General features: G+C 40.7%; 1 protein-coding gene across 1 annotated transcript in view; it reads right to left on the reverse strand.

Moving 5' to 3' along the window:
- The window catches only part of B4GALT6 (beta-1,4-galactosyltransferase 6), a 30,078-nt gene extending 13,146 nt beyond the window's left edge, over positions 1 to 16,932 (reverse strand). The window contains exons 1-3 of the mRNA XM_058042106.1: positions 16,591 to 16,932; positions 1,291 to 1,407; positions 819 to 932 (exon numbers count right to left, since the gene is read on the reverse strand). Coding sequence (XP_057898089.1) covers positions 819 to 932; positions 1,291 to 1,407; positions 16,591 to 16,705 — 346 coding nt within the window. The 5' untranslated portion in view covers positions 16,706 to 16,932. The remainder of the gene's footprint in view (positions 1 to 818; positions 933 to 1,290; positions 1,408 to 16,590) is intronic.
- Between the last annotated feature and the right edge of the window lie 1,404 nt (positions 16,933 to 18,336).

The raw sequence follows: 18,336 nt of genomic DNA on the forward strand, positions 1-18,336 counted from the left end.
GCTATTGAAATAATTTGGTTTTATTTGTTTACATGTTCAATAATATCCAAAAAAGGTGATTTTGAAAGTCAAACCCTGTGTCTGGAGGAAAAGAGGTTGAAATAAGGATATTATCATACCATGGGGCTAATTACTACCTGGCTTAAGACAGTTTTCTATATTATTTAGTTTCATAAGCAACAGCAACTGATCCATACTTTGGCTGCATGTCTGTATATTTAAAATATAAAACAAAGCTTAGAATCTGACATTATTAAGAAGAAACACAGGTAACAGGCAGTTTCTGCTTTCTTCAACAGATAAACTCAGTTGAGATTAAAAAAATATTATAATGGAATCTAGATTATCCTAATAAAATCTTTAAAGAAAAATTGATCAGATTTCAGTTCAGCTGCCAGTAACCTTTTTTGGTATGATATGGATCTGAACTGCTATATTAGATATCTAATTAATTGCTCATGCTGAATGACAGCCCACAGATTAAGCCAGATGTTTAAAAGACAAGAGGTTAGAATTCTGGAATGCATTACAAATAACTTCAGAAACTATGTGACATTTTCTCTCTTACAAATCAGTAGTTCAATTATTTGATTTCAAATTAGTAAAGATGATTAATAAAAAGACCAAAACTTCAGTAACACATTAGTTACAGGTAAACTTCTGCTAAACATCATTGTGCATTATCAGATGTATTTTATTCATTAATTTCTGTTATATACTTAGACTCTTTACAATTATATTTTATATTAAAAAACTGTGTTTTGTTTAAAATACAGTTTCATTTACTAGATAAACTTTCAGGTCACTTTAAAACTTACTCATGTAAGGCAGTTTCTCTGGACAAGGCTGATAAGGAGAGTAGGTGAAGTTCTCTGGAAGATACATTGTTGTTTGAGCAACACAGTCACTAGAATTGCTTCCTTCAGGATAATCTTAAAAAGAAGAATTGATTTCTGTAAAAACCTATGTTACCCACTGAAATTGTAACTCATCATCATGCAGGTGAGAGCATTAATTTTTAGCTAACAAATTCCTAGCAGCAGGATTTTAAAAGCATTTTATTACTCTAGAGGAATAATAATTAAATACAAGTATCTTTCTTATAGCTAATAGAAATATTTCCTACTAAAGTGAACTGATAAATAGTAACTATTTGACCTTGACTCCAATTTCAGAGAAGTAAGATTTGGGTCTAAGTTTTCATAATCAAGCTATGTCATTAATGATTGGCTTTTTTAAAAAAAATTGAAAAAAGAGATCTTTTAAAAAATACATTAAAAATATTCTTACCTGTGCCATTCAGTGTAGTATTTTTGTTAGTGTACAGTCTTATCATGTGTCCTATTGTTTTTACATTTTCTCTCAACATTATACCACGAGCTTGCACCATAAATAGATACGTGTTTGCTGATAAAACAAAAAAGCAATTTTGAATTTGTATTAAAACATTGTATTTCCAAATTATTCTAACATACATCTACAATGTGTTCAACATTTTTTACTGCGTCTGAATCCATGGTCAGTGAGCAATAATTTTTTGAGATGAAGGTCCACAGAGTGAAAACTAACAACAATAGAAAAGAATGGCTCTATTCAAACCCAAAACCTACAGATTATCAATACACATTTTATATGACACTTTCATTTCTCTTTAACTAACAAAAAGCAACTGAGACTGACAAGAAAATTTAATTTACCAATAAAACATTTTCATATGTAGATACACATCTCATATATAGATCTACAAAAAATAATTTAAATATAGGACAAAAAAAGTCTAGAAAATCTTTTAGACCCATATAATGGTTCCTTTTTTACTCACTAGTTAACACAACTTCCAGTCAAAATGTACTGTTTATTCATTCATTCCAAACAGCTGCTTTGTTATACAACTGTTACAAATCTCTGCCAATCTCAAAGTATTAATGTTTTATAATTATACATGAAATATTTATTATAGGCATCAAGAGTGAGTAAATCAACATTTTGAGTAATTAAGTGACTCAGTAACAACAACAGCATGAAATATTCCTCTGTCTCAATCTTGCACCCAAAGCCCCAAATACGATCTCAAGACATTTCTTTGTACTCAAGAGAAGTTAGTAAGGTAGAAATGAAGCTGCATTTATATCTGAGTGAGCAAATGCCTACTCAAGACTCAAAGAGCTAAAGAAATATTGCAAAGGGAAGGACAAATGGTCAAAGGGATCATCTGTCACTTCACCTACATTGAGCACCCAGTTCTCTGGGGAATATTTGGCTCCCTGTAACTAGCAACCACCCTAACAACAAAAAAATGCTCTGCATCTTTGAGGGCAAGAACTAAACATACCAGGGATGAAAAATAAGTAAAAAGATTAAAGAAAAGTTAGAGAATTATCTCAGGAACTCCATCAGATGGCCCAGGACCAGTGGCATGACACAAGTAACTCCAGATCAACCAACAACTTCTTATAGCCTGACACAGAGAGACCAGAGCTACAGAGAGCTGTGTATGAGGGACTGGGGGCATTTCCAGAGGAAAACACAGTGCTGAATTCCACCACGTTAGCAAATAATACTACCAACACCCACAGAGATAAAAAACCAGCTTAATCTTTCAAGGAATTGTATTTCTAAGTCTTACAATAATGTCTCAATTTTTAAATAAATGAATGAGGGGTTTCTCCTGGCTTTCAAAGAACTCCTTATTAAAACAAGGAATACTGACAGCTAAAAAAGAGGTTCTGAACATGCCAGGTGCCATGAATGGCATGTAATTCTCAAACCCTTGGCCAGCATGACCAACTGCATGTGTTAACAAGAGTTTACATGAGTGTAAACATGTTTACAGCTGCTACAATCCTGAAGTTGTCTCAACACTTTCTGGCCACCCAAACAGAAGCAAAATAAAACAAAAAAGCTACATCCTTAGCCTGACAACAGGTAGGAAATCCCAGAAGAATGATTCTTACCAGGATTCAAGACAACAGATAACATTCAGATTTCTTTTCAGAAAAATTACACAAACACTTCTCAACATTTTAACCCAATTCATGGAAAGTACCACACTGTGGTTCAAATTGTTTCATTCCATTTGTAGTTTTCCATTCAGATACTGGGATTTTTGGGGTGTCTCTACAAAGTATTTCAAGGAATCTGTACAATTCATTAATTCATATATGAAGTTACCTACTCAAGAAACCTCCTCCTTTTGGAATCAAAATAAAGGCATTTTGATCTGTTCCTCCAAGAACAATTATTTACCTTCAAACAAATAATTTCAAAATTCAAGTTTTTTTCCTGAAAGTAAAATCATGTATATATTTGCCTTTCAAATAGGACCAAAATTCTAAAATAACAAGAAATGTCTTTCTTCAAACTTTAATATATTTTAAATTGGTATCATCTTTTCCCCCAAATAAGTTTTTTTCTCCCATAGGTACAGCTCTTCTCTTCAATATCTTCCTATTCCAACACTAAAATAAAGTGGGTTTTTTAATATAAATCCGTTAGTAAATACTGATTTCAGAGCTAATCTCTGGAAGACTGTGTGCTTTATTCTTCTTTTTAATGTGATACCAAAAGCTAAAGTTACTTGAATTTTTAACTCTGCAGAAGGTTTATAGAGCTTTCAGCAGGTTTATAGAAGGATAATTCACATAAACCAGGTGTGGTAGGTTGATGTGGCTAACACCTAAGTCCTCACTAAGTTGCTTGCTCCCTCCTCTGGAATTAAACGGAGGAAACAATAAAAAGGGGAAAAGTCTTAGGAACCTGATATAGTAAAGAATGGAGAGTAAGAACTTCCAACAAGTCCACAAAAAAACCCAAGAGGCCATATAAATGTTCTCAGTTTTTATGGGAAATGTTATTGCAGTTAATGTAGACATAAACCTTGGAAAAACAAGATTTCCTGCAAAAGCACCTACATCTTCCCTTTAGTGAAGTACTTACCCCTTGACACAGAGGAGAAAATTTGAACAAACACACATGACCTTTGTGAAAGTTAGAAAAGGCATTTGTCTCAAAATAGACATCGTGAAAAGACAATTGAAAAAACCCAACCAGGTAAAGCCTGCTGCCACCTTGGCTTAAGTATGCAAGAGCTGCTCTTGCTGCCAGGAAGATCCAACCTTGCCATGTTTTTATCAAGTAATTCTTGTAGTCTACCTCCTCTTTCTTGCTGAGCTGCTTGTCAACTCACTATCCAACTTTACGCAAATACAACAGGAATTCATCAGGAATGAAACATTGTCCTTTCTGGGCTGGTTTTTTTCCCCACTACCTGACTCTCCAGCACAATCACGGTTACAAGGAGTTCAGATCTCCTCAGTTCATTCCACCATCATTCAGCAGCTGCTTAGGTAGCAGCAGATGCTTGAACAGCCAATTAATTACATCAGAAGCTAAAACATCAGGAAAAAATCAAATATATTCATTTAGTCCTAAAAACAAATCTCATCTCCTGGCACAGCTTTGTTGGCAAAGAGCTGTGACCAAGAGTGCAGCTCAGGTGCCACACCACCCAGCAGCAACAGCAACAAAGTATTCAACCCCCAGAGGCCAAAACAGCAACAGAGAAAAGCAGCTTTTCTTTCAGTGGGGTGGGGGATGACTGACAGCAGAAGGCAGCCAGATAAAACTCCAGAGGGTTCCTGGTGTGCCCTGATGGAAACTTCCTGCCACAAGTGCCAGAGTCAGTGAGGGGAAGTGATCTGCAGAACTTCATACTTACCAAGGAGGAGGGATTCACTGGGGACATGAAGATCAAAGGCAGCCTTGGCTGCAGAGATCATGAGATGGTGGAACTCAGGATCCATGGGGCAGAAAGAAGCAAAAGGAAGCTCAAAACCCTGGACTTCAAGAAAGCAGACTTTGGCCTCTTCAATTATCTGAGTGGTGGAGTCACATGGGATAAAGCCCTCAAGTGAAGATAGGGGCAAGAAAACTGGGTAATATTCAGGGATATTCCTTCAAGCTTACAAGAGATCCATGTCAACAGTTATGAAAACAGGTAAAATGCCAGGAGGCGTGCATGGATGAACAAGGATCTCCTGTGAAAAAAACCCAAACAGAAAAATAATTCAGTGGGAAGAAGCAATCACAGGGAATGCAGGAGGAATACAGAAAAAATACTTGAGCATCCAAGGATGCATTTAGGAAACCTAAAGCCCAGATGGAACTGAGTCTGTCCAGGGATGTCAAAGACAGCAAGAAGCATTTCCATAAGTACAAAGGTAATAAGAAGAAAATTCAGTGAATACATTGCTTGGTGAGAAAGACACACACAGATAAGTCTGCAATACTCAATGTCACCTTTTCCCAATTTTTATTAACAATACCAGTCTTCAGAAAGGGCAACTCCCTGAGACCAGTCTGGAGCAAGGAAGTTGTACTCTTGCCCTTGGTGGAAGAGTTAAGCAAACAGGACACAGGTTAAGTTCATGGGCCCTTATAGAGTGTACCAAGTGCTCAGGGAGATGGCAGATGTCATTGCACAGCCACTCCTGACCATCTGTGATTGATCATGATGAGTGGAAGAAGTGCCTGAGGACTACAGGAAAGCAAATGTCACTCCTATCTTCAAGAAGGAAGACCCAGAGAAGTACAGGCTGATCAGCCTCAGCTTGATCCCAGGGAAGATGGTGGAGCAGGTAATCCTGGAAACCATTCTTCGAGTACGTAAATTACAGGAAAATCATCAGAAACAGTCAACCAACTGGGAACCTTCTCTGATGAAAGACAGATAAGGAAAGAGCAGGGGGCATTGTCTACCAGGACTTCACTAAGCCTTTCACACTGTATCCCATAAGACTCTCATAGACAAACTGTTGATGTACAGGCTGGCTAAGAAACGGTGAGCTGGATCAAAAGCTGACTGACCAAGCCCAAAGGGTGAGGTCAGTGACCAGTGATGTAGCCCAGGGGTCAATACCAGGTTCATTCCTGTTTAACACCTTCATTAATAATCTGGATGACAGGCAGAACAGAACCTCACAAAGTTTATTTAAGACACAAAAGGGGGGTAAGTAGCTGGTATGCCAAAGGGCCATGCTGCCACTCAGAGGTACCTCAGCAGGCTGGAGAAATGTGCTGACATGGACTTCATGCAGTTCACAAGGAACAGTGCAAATTTCTGCATCTGGGGAGGAACAACCCCAGATACCAAAGTATGCTTAGAGGCATGCAACTGGAAAGCAGCTTGACAGAAGAGGTTTTGGAGTCCTGGTGGACATCAAGTGGAACACAAGCCAGCAATGTGCTGCAAAGAAGGCCTACAGCATCCTGGGATGCATTAGGAAAAATGCTGCTAGCAGGTCAAGGTAATTATTCACAGCCTTCACTCAGCACTGTTCAAGCCACACCTGCTGTGGTGTCCAGTTCTGAGCTCCACAGTAGAATGGAGAAGAACGTGGACATCCTGGAGAGTATCCAACAACAGGCCATATAGAAGACAAAGGGACTGAAGCATCGCTTCTGTCAGGAAAGGCTGAGAGAGCAGGGATTGTTGGTCCCCAAAGAGAAAGTTCAGGGGTCACATTACTGTGTACAAAGGGCACGTGTATGTGTACACAATGTCTGTGAAGGGGAGGTGCAAAAAGGGACAGAGCCAGCCACTTTTCAGTGGTGCTCAGGGACAGAACCAGAGGCAGTGGGCACAAACTGAAACACAGGATGTTCCACCTGAACACCAGGAAACACTTCTATACTGTGAGTGGGTCAGAGCACTGGCACAAATTGCTCACAGTGGTTGTGGAGAATATCCTCAGAAATATTCTAAAGCCTTCTGGACAAGGGCCTGAGCAATTGGTTCCAAGTGGTACTTCTTGAGTAGGGAGGTTGGACTAGATAATCTCCAGAGATCCCTTCCAACCCAAACTAATCTGTGATTTTTCACCTACTTTTGTCTTTCTGCATTTGTACCAACCATCGCTGTCACAGTGCCAGGCAAAGCACAAACCAGGAAGGCAAAATTTCACATGTAACCAAAGAAAACATCTAACAATGTAACACCTAGAAGCAATTTTATTCATAGTCTTCTTAATTCACTGCACATGGTTCATAATAAGTAAGAAAGCGAATTTTTCGCTCCAGAAACATAGAATCCAGGCTGTCACACAGTTTACAGGTTAATCAGATGGAAAGTGCAGTGAGGAATATAAGACAACACACACACATAGTACACCTTGGAATCAATACTATACTCAGTGTTCCATCTCAAGCAACTGCAAGTGTCAGCTCAGAGCTCATAACTAATTCACATGAAGTTTTCCTATCAATTGGTCCAGATCTGCATCAGCAATCATGAACACACAGCCCCATGTCAATAATCAAAAGTCCTAGTTTGAGGGCATTATTTAAAAATCATTCTAATAACACACATTACAGCATTAAAGGGTCATCCTGTATTTCAGAGGACATATTAAAAGTATCAGATGAATCATTTTTTCTCTCAAATTTTTATAGCTCACTAGTTATTAATAGTTTTATCTGCTAGACTGTTGGGGAGGGCAATGCATTAATTTTAAAAGTATAAAAAAATGTAAAAATGGCTCAATGTTTTATATCAGGTGGCTTTTTGTTATTTAGGTATTCACTTGAAGACTATTTACCCCTTTTTTTAAAGAAAATTAAATCATTCACAGATCACTCTCCATTAGGGAATCAAGCTCCTTCCAAGCAGTACACCAAAAAATCAAAGCACTTCTCACAATACTGCATTTAGTTTATCATCCCACAATTTCACAGGAAAAGCACAAGACTCATTTTTATATAGAAACTTAGTAAGTTATCATGCTGTACTCGTACACCAAAGCAAAGCCAAAAAATATGCCATGCACTTCAAAGCAACCAATGTAGTAAAATATACAACAGGATAAGTGAGTTTGAAACTGGGTCAATGACTGATATTCTGAACAGGACTAGGAAGTTAGAAATGTGATGACTTTAAAAACACAGAAGAGTATTAATTATTACCAAAAATTATTTTTAAATATCAAACAAAAATGGACAAACTTGGAGGCCACAAACTTGATTTTCAAATGCAGCTTTCATTCTACCAAAGCAAAACCAGAAAACCAAGGCCAAACAAACCCAACAACACGGAAAAAAGCACTATGTCAAGAATATTTTCAAAGCAATTAACAAAAAGTTAGCATGCCCCTTTAAAAAAAAATGATCTATCATCAGAGCAGTTATAGCAACATTATTTACTGATCTTCCCGGGAAAAAAAAATGCTGAAAAACTCAGATAGGAAATATTTCATAGAGAACCCATGGATTCTGCAAGATCCAAATATGGTAAACATGGCTTTACAGGCAATAGGTCTTGACAAATGACCATTTCACCATTGCCCCTAAAGTTACTCATCTGCTAGTCAACACCTGTTTTCATGGGACTTCTGAAAAGCAAATTCAACATATTACATAAAAATTGGTACAGATTCAAACAGGTTAACAGAAAGGTCTCCACTAGTAATTGTAAATGGGGAATCATCTCATGGGAACATTTCTAGAACAAGTCCCACAAGGGTCTCTTCTTATCTCAAGGTTATAGGATATTGTTCTCAGCAATACTGGAGTTAGAAATACTCTATTGGCAGAGTTCACACATGGCAAATTAACACAGAAGTGTTAAAGATTAAATTCTATGATTAATCTAAATAAACAATAAATAGATTGCTGAGATTGCTTCTGAAATATCTCAGTTACAATTCCAGGAGCTAGAATATTCTCTGCAGTATAATGACTTTAGTCTGTGAAACTGATTCATTAAACAATTTAGCTGTGAAGGACAATATCCCAAGTAATGTAAGACTGCTGTAAACTGGTTCCTATTCAACAACGGAAATCTACAACAAGCATCAATAAATACTATTGCAAGTGTCCAACTTCCTTAGCACTATATTGATTTTCACACATTTGTTGTTAATCAGAAGTTGTTTTTAAAACAGATAAAACAGCGTGAAAAAAGAAAAAAACTTTGTGCCTTGAAATATATTCTTTACTTGATTTGTTTTTCAATGTTCAATAGCAGTTTTGCACTATTTGTAAAATAATAATAAATCCAATGTTATGTCACAGGGATAGTGAGACTACATTTGAGTCTGTATATGTATACCTCCTTATAAGAAAAATCTTAGAAAGACATAAAGCACCTCAATCTGTTGAAAAAAAAAACCAAAAGCTACCAGTGTTTCTGGTGGCTAACAGTGATCTTTCAAATGGTGTAGATGACAAATCTGTATCAGCTGCAACAGAGAAGTTCCAAATTGTTTTTTTATACTTCAGACAACCTCTGTATATTCTCTGCAACAGTGGATATGTCAAATGGATGAATCCTCTGACTGCAAGCCTGAGGAATTGGATAAATATCAGTTCACTGTTTATTGGGAGACAGCAAATGATGGGATCTCCATTTACAGTGAAAAAATTGAATCAAAATTTCTTTCCCTAACAGTAGTTTTAAGCATAATAAGGATTTAATGCTCAATAAAATTTCTAACATATTTGATACTATTCTATCCTCTCAGGCTATTAGTTGATTATACAGTAATCTGTAGAATAATTCAATAAATGCACAATGAACTGAAGGTAAAGAAGGACAAGCACAAATCTAAGAAAGTGAACTGACCATTGGCAATACCTTGCAAAAAAGCATCTTTTGTATTTTAAAATCCTGTACCCAATTTCTGCACTGTGCTCACAAGAATCTAGCACTGGATCCCACACAAAGCATAATTATTTCATGCTGCTCCCCATAATACGATTGCATAATTTGAATACAAAAGATTACCTAAGAGTAAGAGCTATAGAAAAGCAAGTAAAAATAGTCACTTGTAGAAATAGTCTTATTAATCAAAAGCCAGTAGATAAGCTATCTTTCACCACAGACAGATGTGGAAATGGTTAAAGCTTTGGCCCTGTCAGTAAGGCATCACAAATCAGATGTCCCCCATAAATGTCCCCAGGGTATACAATCTCTCCTTCTCAACCCATGAGAAGAATGCATTCAAATAACTGGCTGGTTAAAGTGAAAACTCATTTCACATGATGTCTCATAATTACTTTGTCCTTGTGCAGTTAGCTGCACACCATAAGTATCTGGGTTTTTTTCTGTTTTCTGACTAAGAACCACATCACAAAATGAATACTGATTGAAATCTTACGCAGGCAAGTTCCCTGACAAATAACAAATAATATCTAAGTGCTTTAGGAAAACTATCAGATAAAAATGCAGAACAACTGATTCAGAAATAAATATGCATGTTTAGTCAAAGTTAATCTGTTGGTAAAAGTGAAAGACAGTCATGAATGACAGAGCTACAATAATTTATTCTGAATCAAGTGCTAGGAATGATTGTGCTGGGCCAACATAATGGAGAAGTCTTTGCGCCTCCCAGACCAAGGCAGAAAATGTGCCCATGACACTCCCCGAGTTCAGGGGGTTCAAGGAGCTCAAGCACTTAGTCAGAATGCTGAGGAACATTTGATCACTGGAAATCAGAGATCAACCAGAGTGTTTAAACCTCCATTTCCCCTCTGCACAAGATAAAAAAAGTCCCTATTAATCAGAAAGTAAACCACAATTTCACAGGTAGAGGATTTGATGATACTTTGTCAGAGTGATATGAAAAACTGTAATGCAAGCAAGAAGAAGACCTCTGTAGATTGTAGATAATGAAACTACTCCTGCTCCAAATGAAGCCTTTAATAACAGGTGAACTTTAACAATGGAATATAGCTGAAAATAGCTCCCAAACAACAACCAGTTCTGTAGTGCAGGCATTTCCCTGCAGAAATTATGAAACAATGGGACAGACAAGTTTCATTTACTCAAGAAACTTGTAAGAGACCCATGAGAATAATTCCCTAGAAAGAAATAAAAGAAGGCAATGACAGGGAAAGAAAAACACTAACATGAACATCTACCACACCCTGCAAAACTCATCAGCCTTTAATCAGATACTTCCACACAGCATGAGAAATAAGCAAGTTGTATCAGTCCTATTTCAGTGCAGCAAACCTATACACAGGCTCTATTACAAAACCCTCAGACAAGGTATTACCAGCCACCTATCATTGTGGCAAGCACAGTCAACAGTATCCTGCCCTGTACTGGCAACAGTATAACCAGCACATCGATAGGAGCAATTGTTGTCTCTTCAGCTTGTAAAATCATATTTGTCCAGTTTGGGCATCCCAGTAACAACCAAACATTAATACCAGAACAAGCCCAGAGGAAACCTTCCAAAATCAAGCATATTATGTACAAGCAGAAACTAAAATAAATGGGTTTGCTCAGTCTGAAATAAATGGCTAAGAGGAGGGTGCATTTTTTTTTTTTTTTTTTTTTGCTGTCTTCAGCAATACAGTTTTCTTGTAAAGAGAAGACTAAACTGAACACTTGAAAGTAGTCAGTCAAAAGACACAAGGCAATGAACATAAGGTGGGCTATTACAATTACATATTACAATTTTGCCACACTTGTCTGACCCTGGAACAGGTTTCTGAGAGAGACAGCAAAATCTTCATCCCCGGATTTATTCCAAAACGCAAGTGGACATGACTGAGAAATGTGATCCAGTAGGATCTGCTTTCAGCAGGAGGTTGGATCAGGTGACTTTCAGGTGCCCCTGCCAATCTAAATTATTCTGTAATCAAACAGCAAGTCTTTAGAAATGCCACAACTGCCACAGATGCCAGTAACAAAGAATACCAGCACAAAGGCTGTGCCCATATTTATGGGCTCAGCATCTGAAAGCCATGATAAGCATTTATCTTGCCGATAGCATTTTCAGGACTCTTTTCTCTATTTCTGCACAAGTTCAAAAAGGAGTGATATCATTCTTCCTATTAGGAAAACTAGTAACAGAACAGGAAATAGATTTACATAAAATTGTGAGCTAAAACCAATAGACATTATTCCAAGTTCCATGCAAGCTGCCTTTTGGTTAGGACTAACAAAAAAGTAGCAAGACTTTAATGAAAGAAGCAGAAGACCACGAGAGAGAAAACATGAGCTGTTTTTTCCTCTTCAAACTCATTTCACCCTTCAGAATTCTTAGTTACTGATGTCAAAGCAGACTGCATCTTCTTTGATCACTGCACTGTTTCATAACCAGTTCTTACTTGAACTGCAAGGTAGAAAAGCTAGAATCTCAGAATAAGCTGAGTTGGAAAGGACCCATCAGGACCATGGAGTGCAACTACTGACCCTGCACAGGACACTCCAAGAACGTCACCATGTGCCTGAGAACGTTGTCCAAGCACTTCTTGAACTCTGTCAGGATGATGCTGTGACCTCTTCCCTGGAGATCCTGTTCTAGTACTCAATCACTCTCTGGCTGAAGAACTAGACTGCAATCGACTACAATATGGAGAGCTCTAAGAGACTCTTCCTCCCAATCTGGCAAAGGTTCTCTGCTGCAACAACACGGAAAGGAATAACCCAGGGATGAATAAGAGATCATTTTCTGAGATCTGTCCAATGTAATTTCAGTTTTAATGCTGAGGGCAAATGGGAAAAACAGGAAAAAAAGAATTTTCTCTTGCAGTACTCAGAGTGGTTTGGCAGTGAAATTAGACCAGCAAATGCTCTCCCATGGTCACCATTGCCTTGTTAATTTGTCTTATTCTCCTAATCTTTGGATCCTTTCCATGATGTAAGCTCAAACCTACAAATTAGTTCTGGATGGCTGTCAGGACCAGACATAAATTGAGTCCCTTTTATTACTGCTTTTATCTATAACACTGAAAAAATTCCCATGTTGGTGTCAAATATTCCTGCTTTTATCTAGCTTCTTCAGCCTTTAACTAATACATGAATATTTGCAACTTTCAATGAAGTTGCAGAATCACAGGCTATTAATTCAAGATCAGAAATTTCAGTTTCTGCTTTTACCAGAGGAGCACAAAATGAACTACTGTCACAAACGTGGTCATTCTGGAGAAGCAGCACATCTTATCTCCTTTTATTAAATACTTGAGACTATCTCACAGAAGTGTCATTAAACATTTAAATGAAATTTTTAAATTTTAAGCATTTTAAATGTTTTTGACCATTTTAACTTGCCATCCTATCTATTGAGGTTTTCCTCTGAAACATCCACTGAATTAAACAAGAAAAATTAAAATTAGAAAAATATTTGTCTTCTCTAATTAATAGTTAGAAATCATTCTGCTGTCGTGTTTCAGCTCCTCTGATTATCAAAAGACTACCAGGGTGCTGAGGTAGGGTTGCAATCACCTCTACCTCATCCAATCATCTGTGCTTACAAAAAAGGGAAAAGCAGGCACAAAAACAATCCCAACAATTCTTCTCAACCATTTAAACCATACATATTTTATATTAATTGCAGTCTTCATCTCAAAACACAGAACCACATCTGAAAACATGAAAAAGTGGTTTTCCTCCCCTTGTATTCTGAAGTACACGGAATAATAAAAGCTTCTGTTTCCCAAAGAACTAACATTCTGAGGGGTCTCTACAAAAACTGAACAGTGATATTATTGCAATATCTGGAATTATGGTGCAAATGAAAACTTTTAAGCATTAGACAAATAATTAAATACCTCAATATAAGTAATTCCGACTTCTTTCTTCTAAACAAATTGTCAATACTTCAAGTTGATCTAAACTCCATTTGTTACAAAATTTGCAGTTTTGTCCAAAAAAATGCAGTAATTCTATTTTCTAAATAGTTTGAAGGACAGAGGGAATGTGACAGTGACCTCTTTGAGAATTCTTCCAGTGCTAAGGGCTTACATGTGCAGATATCTTTTCCCTTTGATAAACCATGAATCGCTTACTAAGGGGGACTCCCACTCCATTAGCCCATAAGAACTCAAAATTTCAATCAACTTTGACATCTCACAAAATCATTCTGCTGCATAACTTGTATATTTTTCCTCTCCCACCTTCCAGTACACTGCTGCTCCATAAAACATTTTTCAGTTCCTCTGACTACCACAAGGAGAAGCCAGCCACGGAGCAGCTCCAGTTCCCTACAACACAATCAGTATTTTCTTTGTCTCTGACATTGTGCCTTGTAGCTTGTTGAGGAAGAAAATGTTCTGGTGAACTAAAATATCTTCAGTAAAACACATCTTTACACATAAAGTACAACAGATCCCAACCATTTATGACTTAGATGCAGAACATTTTTAATGAAAAGCTGCTAACAGGTAAGGTGGCTGAGCTTCAATAAGCAACCTTTAGCCTTCCTTCTCTTCACATACAGATTCAGCCTTGACTTAGATGTATCTACTTCATTACACACAGTAAAAAGGTGCAAGTACAGTGAAATATTCTATTCTATCACAATAAGCAAATGCCATGAGCATAGCATTATTAGATGAATCATCTGCTTGTAAACTTGGGTGCTCCTAAGTGTTTTGAGACTCTTCTGTTCTTACAACTTACATTTTCACTATACTGCCAGGAAGCTTGTTAGTTTTTAGATAATATCTGACTTTCTTTCTCTCCATTCCACACAGTAACATTTTAAGGAGCAATTCCTGGGAAATCAGCATTACATCTGCAGGCTGATAGGCTGAGATGTAAAACTTTCCCACTGCCCTTCACCATTTTCTATTCTCTTCCCCAGGATCCTTCAGACCAGCAGAGGACAGCAGCATTTCAAGATGGACCTAAGAAGTGCCAGAGACAAGGAATAAGTTCATTATTGCCTGGTTTTGACTCAAGCTGGATGAGTTCACACTACAGTAAGGGCAGCGCAGCATTGATCAGTGGCTGGAAAGAGCTGTAATTTCACAAACTCATGTAACTACCCAAGATTTTTGTTAAACCACATCTTGAAAAGGCCAACTACAGTATTTGTGTCTGAGACAACAAGAGAGACTAGTTTGAGTATTATTCTTTTTTCCCTTAGACCAGATCTAATTAACCTACCCCAAGAACACTTTTCGTACATACTGTTGATTTCATTTCATTCCCGGTATAAAGGAAGCTGAAAGATATGAAATTCCCAATAGCTGAGCAGAAAGATGAAGTCAGAAATTTAAAGCCTCATCACTGAAGGCTCTGATTCTGAGCAAGGGACTGCATAAGCCTTGCTTTGTGAGACAAGATTCTTCCTAACAAAGTAGCCACTGGCAAGAAACATTTAAGTAACAAAGTAAAACTACAGCTGCATACATTATATTAGATGTTATAAGTTTCACTTACAAAGATGTAGAAACTGCACTCAGCTATTTAAATCATGTATCAATTACTTGCAATTAAAGTCTACTTTATATATATGTCCTGCATCAGCATCTCAAAGACCTAAGATGCCTAAGTGGACATCAGCATCATTCTCACTTGGAAGACTACACCAGATCCCTTTCAAGAGGAAAACACTGACAGAAAAGAAAGTTCTGAACTCTAATCCTATAAATATATCTTCTAATATTTTTTTTGTATTTACTTGAACTAGAAAAATAATTGGCAAACTTGTAAATATTGTAGGAAGTATGGAAGTAAAGGAAAACCACAGAATGATAGGTGAACTATATAGAACTATTTAAGTATAGAAGCAACAACTGCACCTTGAAAGTGTTTACAAGTTAAATAGGAGATAGTGAACAAGAGGGAGCCAAACAACATAAAGACACAATCGACAAGAAACAATTCCTGAAGATTCAGTGATCACACCAGTGTGGACATTTTGTAGTAATGACTGCAGAGAGAAGTTTTAAGCACTAAGGATGAAGAGAGAGATGATTTGGCAAGTATTTAGGTAGCACCTGATAAGCAAGGAGATGTGCAGAAATATGTGGCAATGTTCCCTTGGGGGAAAAAGGAAAACATTCCCTAATCAAGGAACACACAACACAAGGAAATCCCACAGAGAACCATACAGCATACCACTGGCCTTAGCTCTGGGGTAATGCTAACCAGTTTTAAAAGGATCTTCCACTGAGAAAAAGCCTGATGGTCTTCCAGTAACAGCAGAAGAGTGAACTAAGGAAACCAGCAATTTTTTTTTGTTTGTGTTAGAAACAAACTTGAACAGTTGTTTTATGAAGCTTCTTCTAAATCAGAGGGTTTGTCTCCCTCTGAAGTGATTCCTTCAGAAGCAGAAGAGTTACCAAACTGTAAAACCTGTGAAGAGAGAGAGATCCCTCTAACAGAAGTAAAAAAACAAATATTCAAACTGGTCCTTCATTTTTATTCACACGGGCTTTATTATTAATGCAGTTACTAACAATCTCAAAGATTAATACATTTAAGTGACTCCAGCAGTTTTGCAGTTCTTTCCCAATTCGTACCACTGTAACACGACGAAACGTGAGCCGCTTCAGTGCCTCGCTTTGCCAGCCGGAGAATCAAGGGCAGCATCCACCTACCTCGCGATGGCAGATGAACCTTCTAGAGCGTTTGAAAGCAGCAGAACAAAGATGCGGGATCCGCGCACGTTACCGCCGCCCCCGCCGGCCGCCCCGACCCTTCCCGGGCGGGCGGGATCGCGTTCCCACAGCCGAGCCGCCCCTGGCCCGGCGCCGCCCGTGCCCTCCCGGCCGCGGTGCCAGCCCGGGGGAGGCGGGCGCGCCCCCGGCCCCCGCCCGCAGCCCCGCTCCCCGCGGGGGCGGCTCCGGACTCACCGATCCCGGGGGCCACATAGATGAAGTAGAGGCAGGACGAGGAAAAGGAGAAGAAGAAGATGAAGGCGAGCATGGAGCGGTTGGAGACGCGCAGCACCTTCCGCAGCAGTGGCATCCTCCCGCCGCGCCGGCCGCCGGCCGCTCTCTCAGTCCCGGCGAGCCGCGGCGGCGCTTCCGAGGGGGAGGCGGCCCGCTCCTCCCATGGATCGGGCGGCGAGAAGGTGACGAGGGGGCGAGGAGAGCTCCCGCCCTCCGTCCGTCCCCGGGAGCGGGGCTGGCAGGGGCAGCGCCGCGGCGTGCGGAGGAGGGCGGGCGGCGGCGCTTTGTGGCCGCTCCTGCTGTCTCCTCGCGGGCGGCCGCAGCGGCGATGCCCGCCCGCCTCCGCGCTGCGCCTCCGGGCGGGCTGAGCCGCCGCCGGAGGGAGGGGCCCCCTTAGCGCTGCCGCGGGGCTCGGGGAACGCTCCCGCCGCTGCTCACATGCCGCCGGGCGCAGCGGCCACCCGCGCTCCCGCCTGCAGTCCCCGTACTAGCGGCGGCGGCGGCCGCAGCAGCAGCAGCATCCCCGCTGCGGGCAAGCAGAGTCACCTCCGCGCTGCGCCCAGCCCAGCCCAGCCCAGCCCGGCTCGGCTCGGCCCGGCCCCACGGCTCCCGCGCCGCCCCGCACCGGGAGGAGCCGCGCGGCCGCTGCGGCGGTTGTGGCGCGCGCGAGCCCCGGCGCGGCGGCGGCACTGCGGGACCGCAGCGGGCGGGCGCGCGCCAGCCCCGCCCCCGCGGGCCCGCGGGCCAATGGGAGGCGAGAGAGGAGCGAGCCCGCGGCCGCCGATTGGCTGTTGCGCGCGCACCGTTGCTATCAGCGGGCTGCGGGAGGGGGGTGGGGCAGGGAGCCGTGAGGCGGCTCGGCCGGGCCCCGCGTCCCGCCCCGCCCGGCGCTGCCGCTGTGTCCGGCCGGCATGTGTGCACACCTTCTCCGTGCGCAGTCACCTCGGCCTTGTGCGGAACACAAGGGGCCAGGCTCCTGCTCTGCCCGTGCCCGCTTTCGAGCGCTGGTGCCCGCCCTTCCCCTCCCTTCTTCAGGTGGCGCTGCCGCTGTGCCGCGGGTGGATGTCGTTGTGCTTCCAGCTGTTTTAATGCAGAGCGGTTGGAAACGGGAGTCAGGGCTGGCAGCTTCTCTCATATGAGAGCTGGGCCTGCTTAGTCTAGAGAAGAGATCTGAGAGGGGAACTAGTTAATGGTGCCAGATTCTTCCCAGGGGTGCCCAGCGACAGGACAAGGAGTAATGGCCATAAACTAAAACACAAGCGTCACCTCAACATGTAAAAGAGGAATAAACTCTTTATATTCAGGATGGCTAAGCACTGGAGCAGGTGCCCAGGGATGTATGCCATGGAGGCTCCCTCTTCAGAGGGTCATTTATAACCCACCTGGATGCAGTCCTGTGTAACCTGCTCCAGGTGACCCTGGCTTGGAAGATGGTCCCTCCCAACAATAACAATTATGTGGTTCTGTCTTTCTGCCACCCAAGAGTTCTCCATAGAGCAGAATAGGGAGCATTGCCTGAAGATTTGGCTACACTTTTACTTTTAGATTTGCTTAATTTAAATGTGATGCTCTACACACTCCATTACCAGTTCACTCCCAAGGCCATTGCTTTGAAAAGGTATTTTTTAAAAGTTGGCAGCAGAAGCTCCATATCGATTCGCTGCTCTTTCTTGCTTTGGCAATGAACTTGGCTGCCACAAGTTGCTG

Source organism: Melospiza georgiana, chromosome 1, assembly GCF_028018845.1.
Source record: "Melospiza georgiana isolate bMelGeo1 chromosome 1, bMelGeo1.pri, whole genome shotgun sequence".
Classification (NCBI taxonomy): Eukaryota; Metazoa; Chordata; class Aves; order Passeriformes; family Passerellidae; genus Melospiza; species Melospiza georgiana.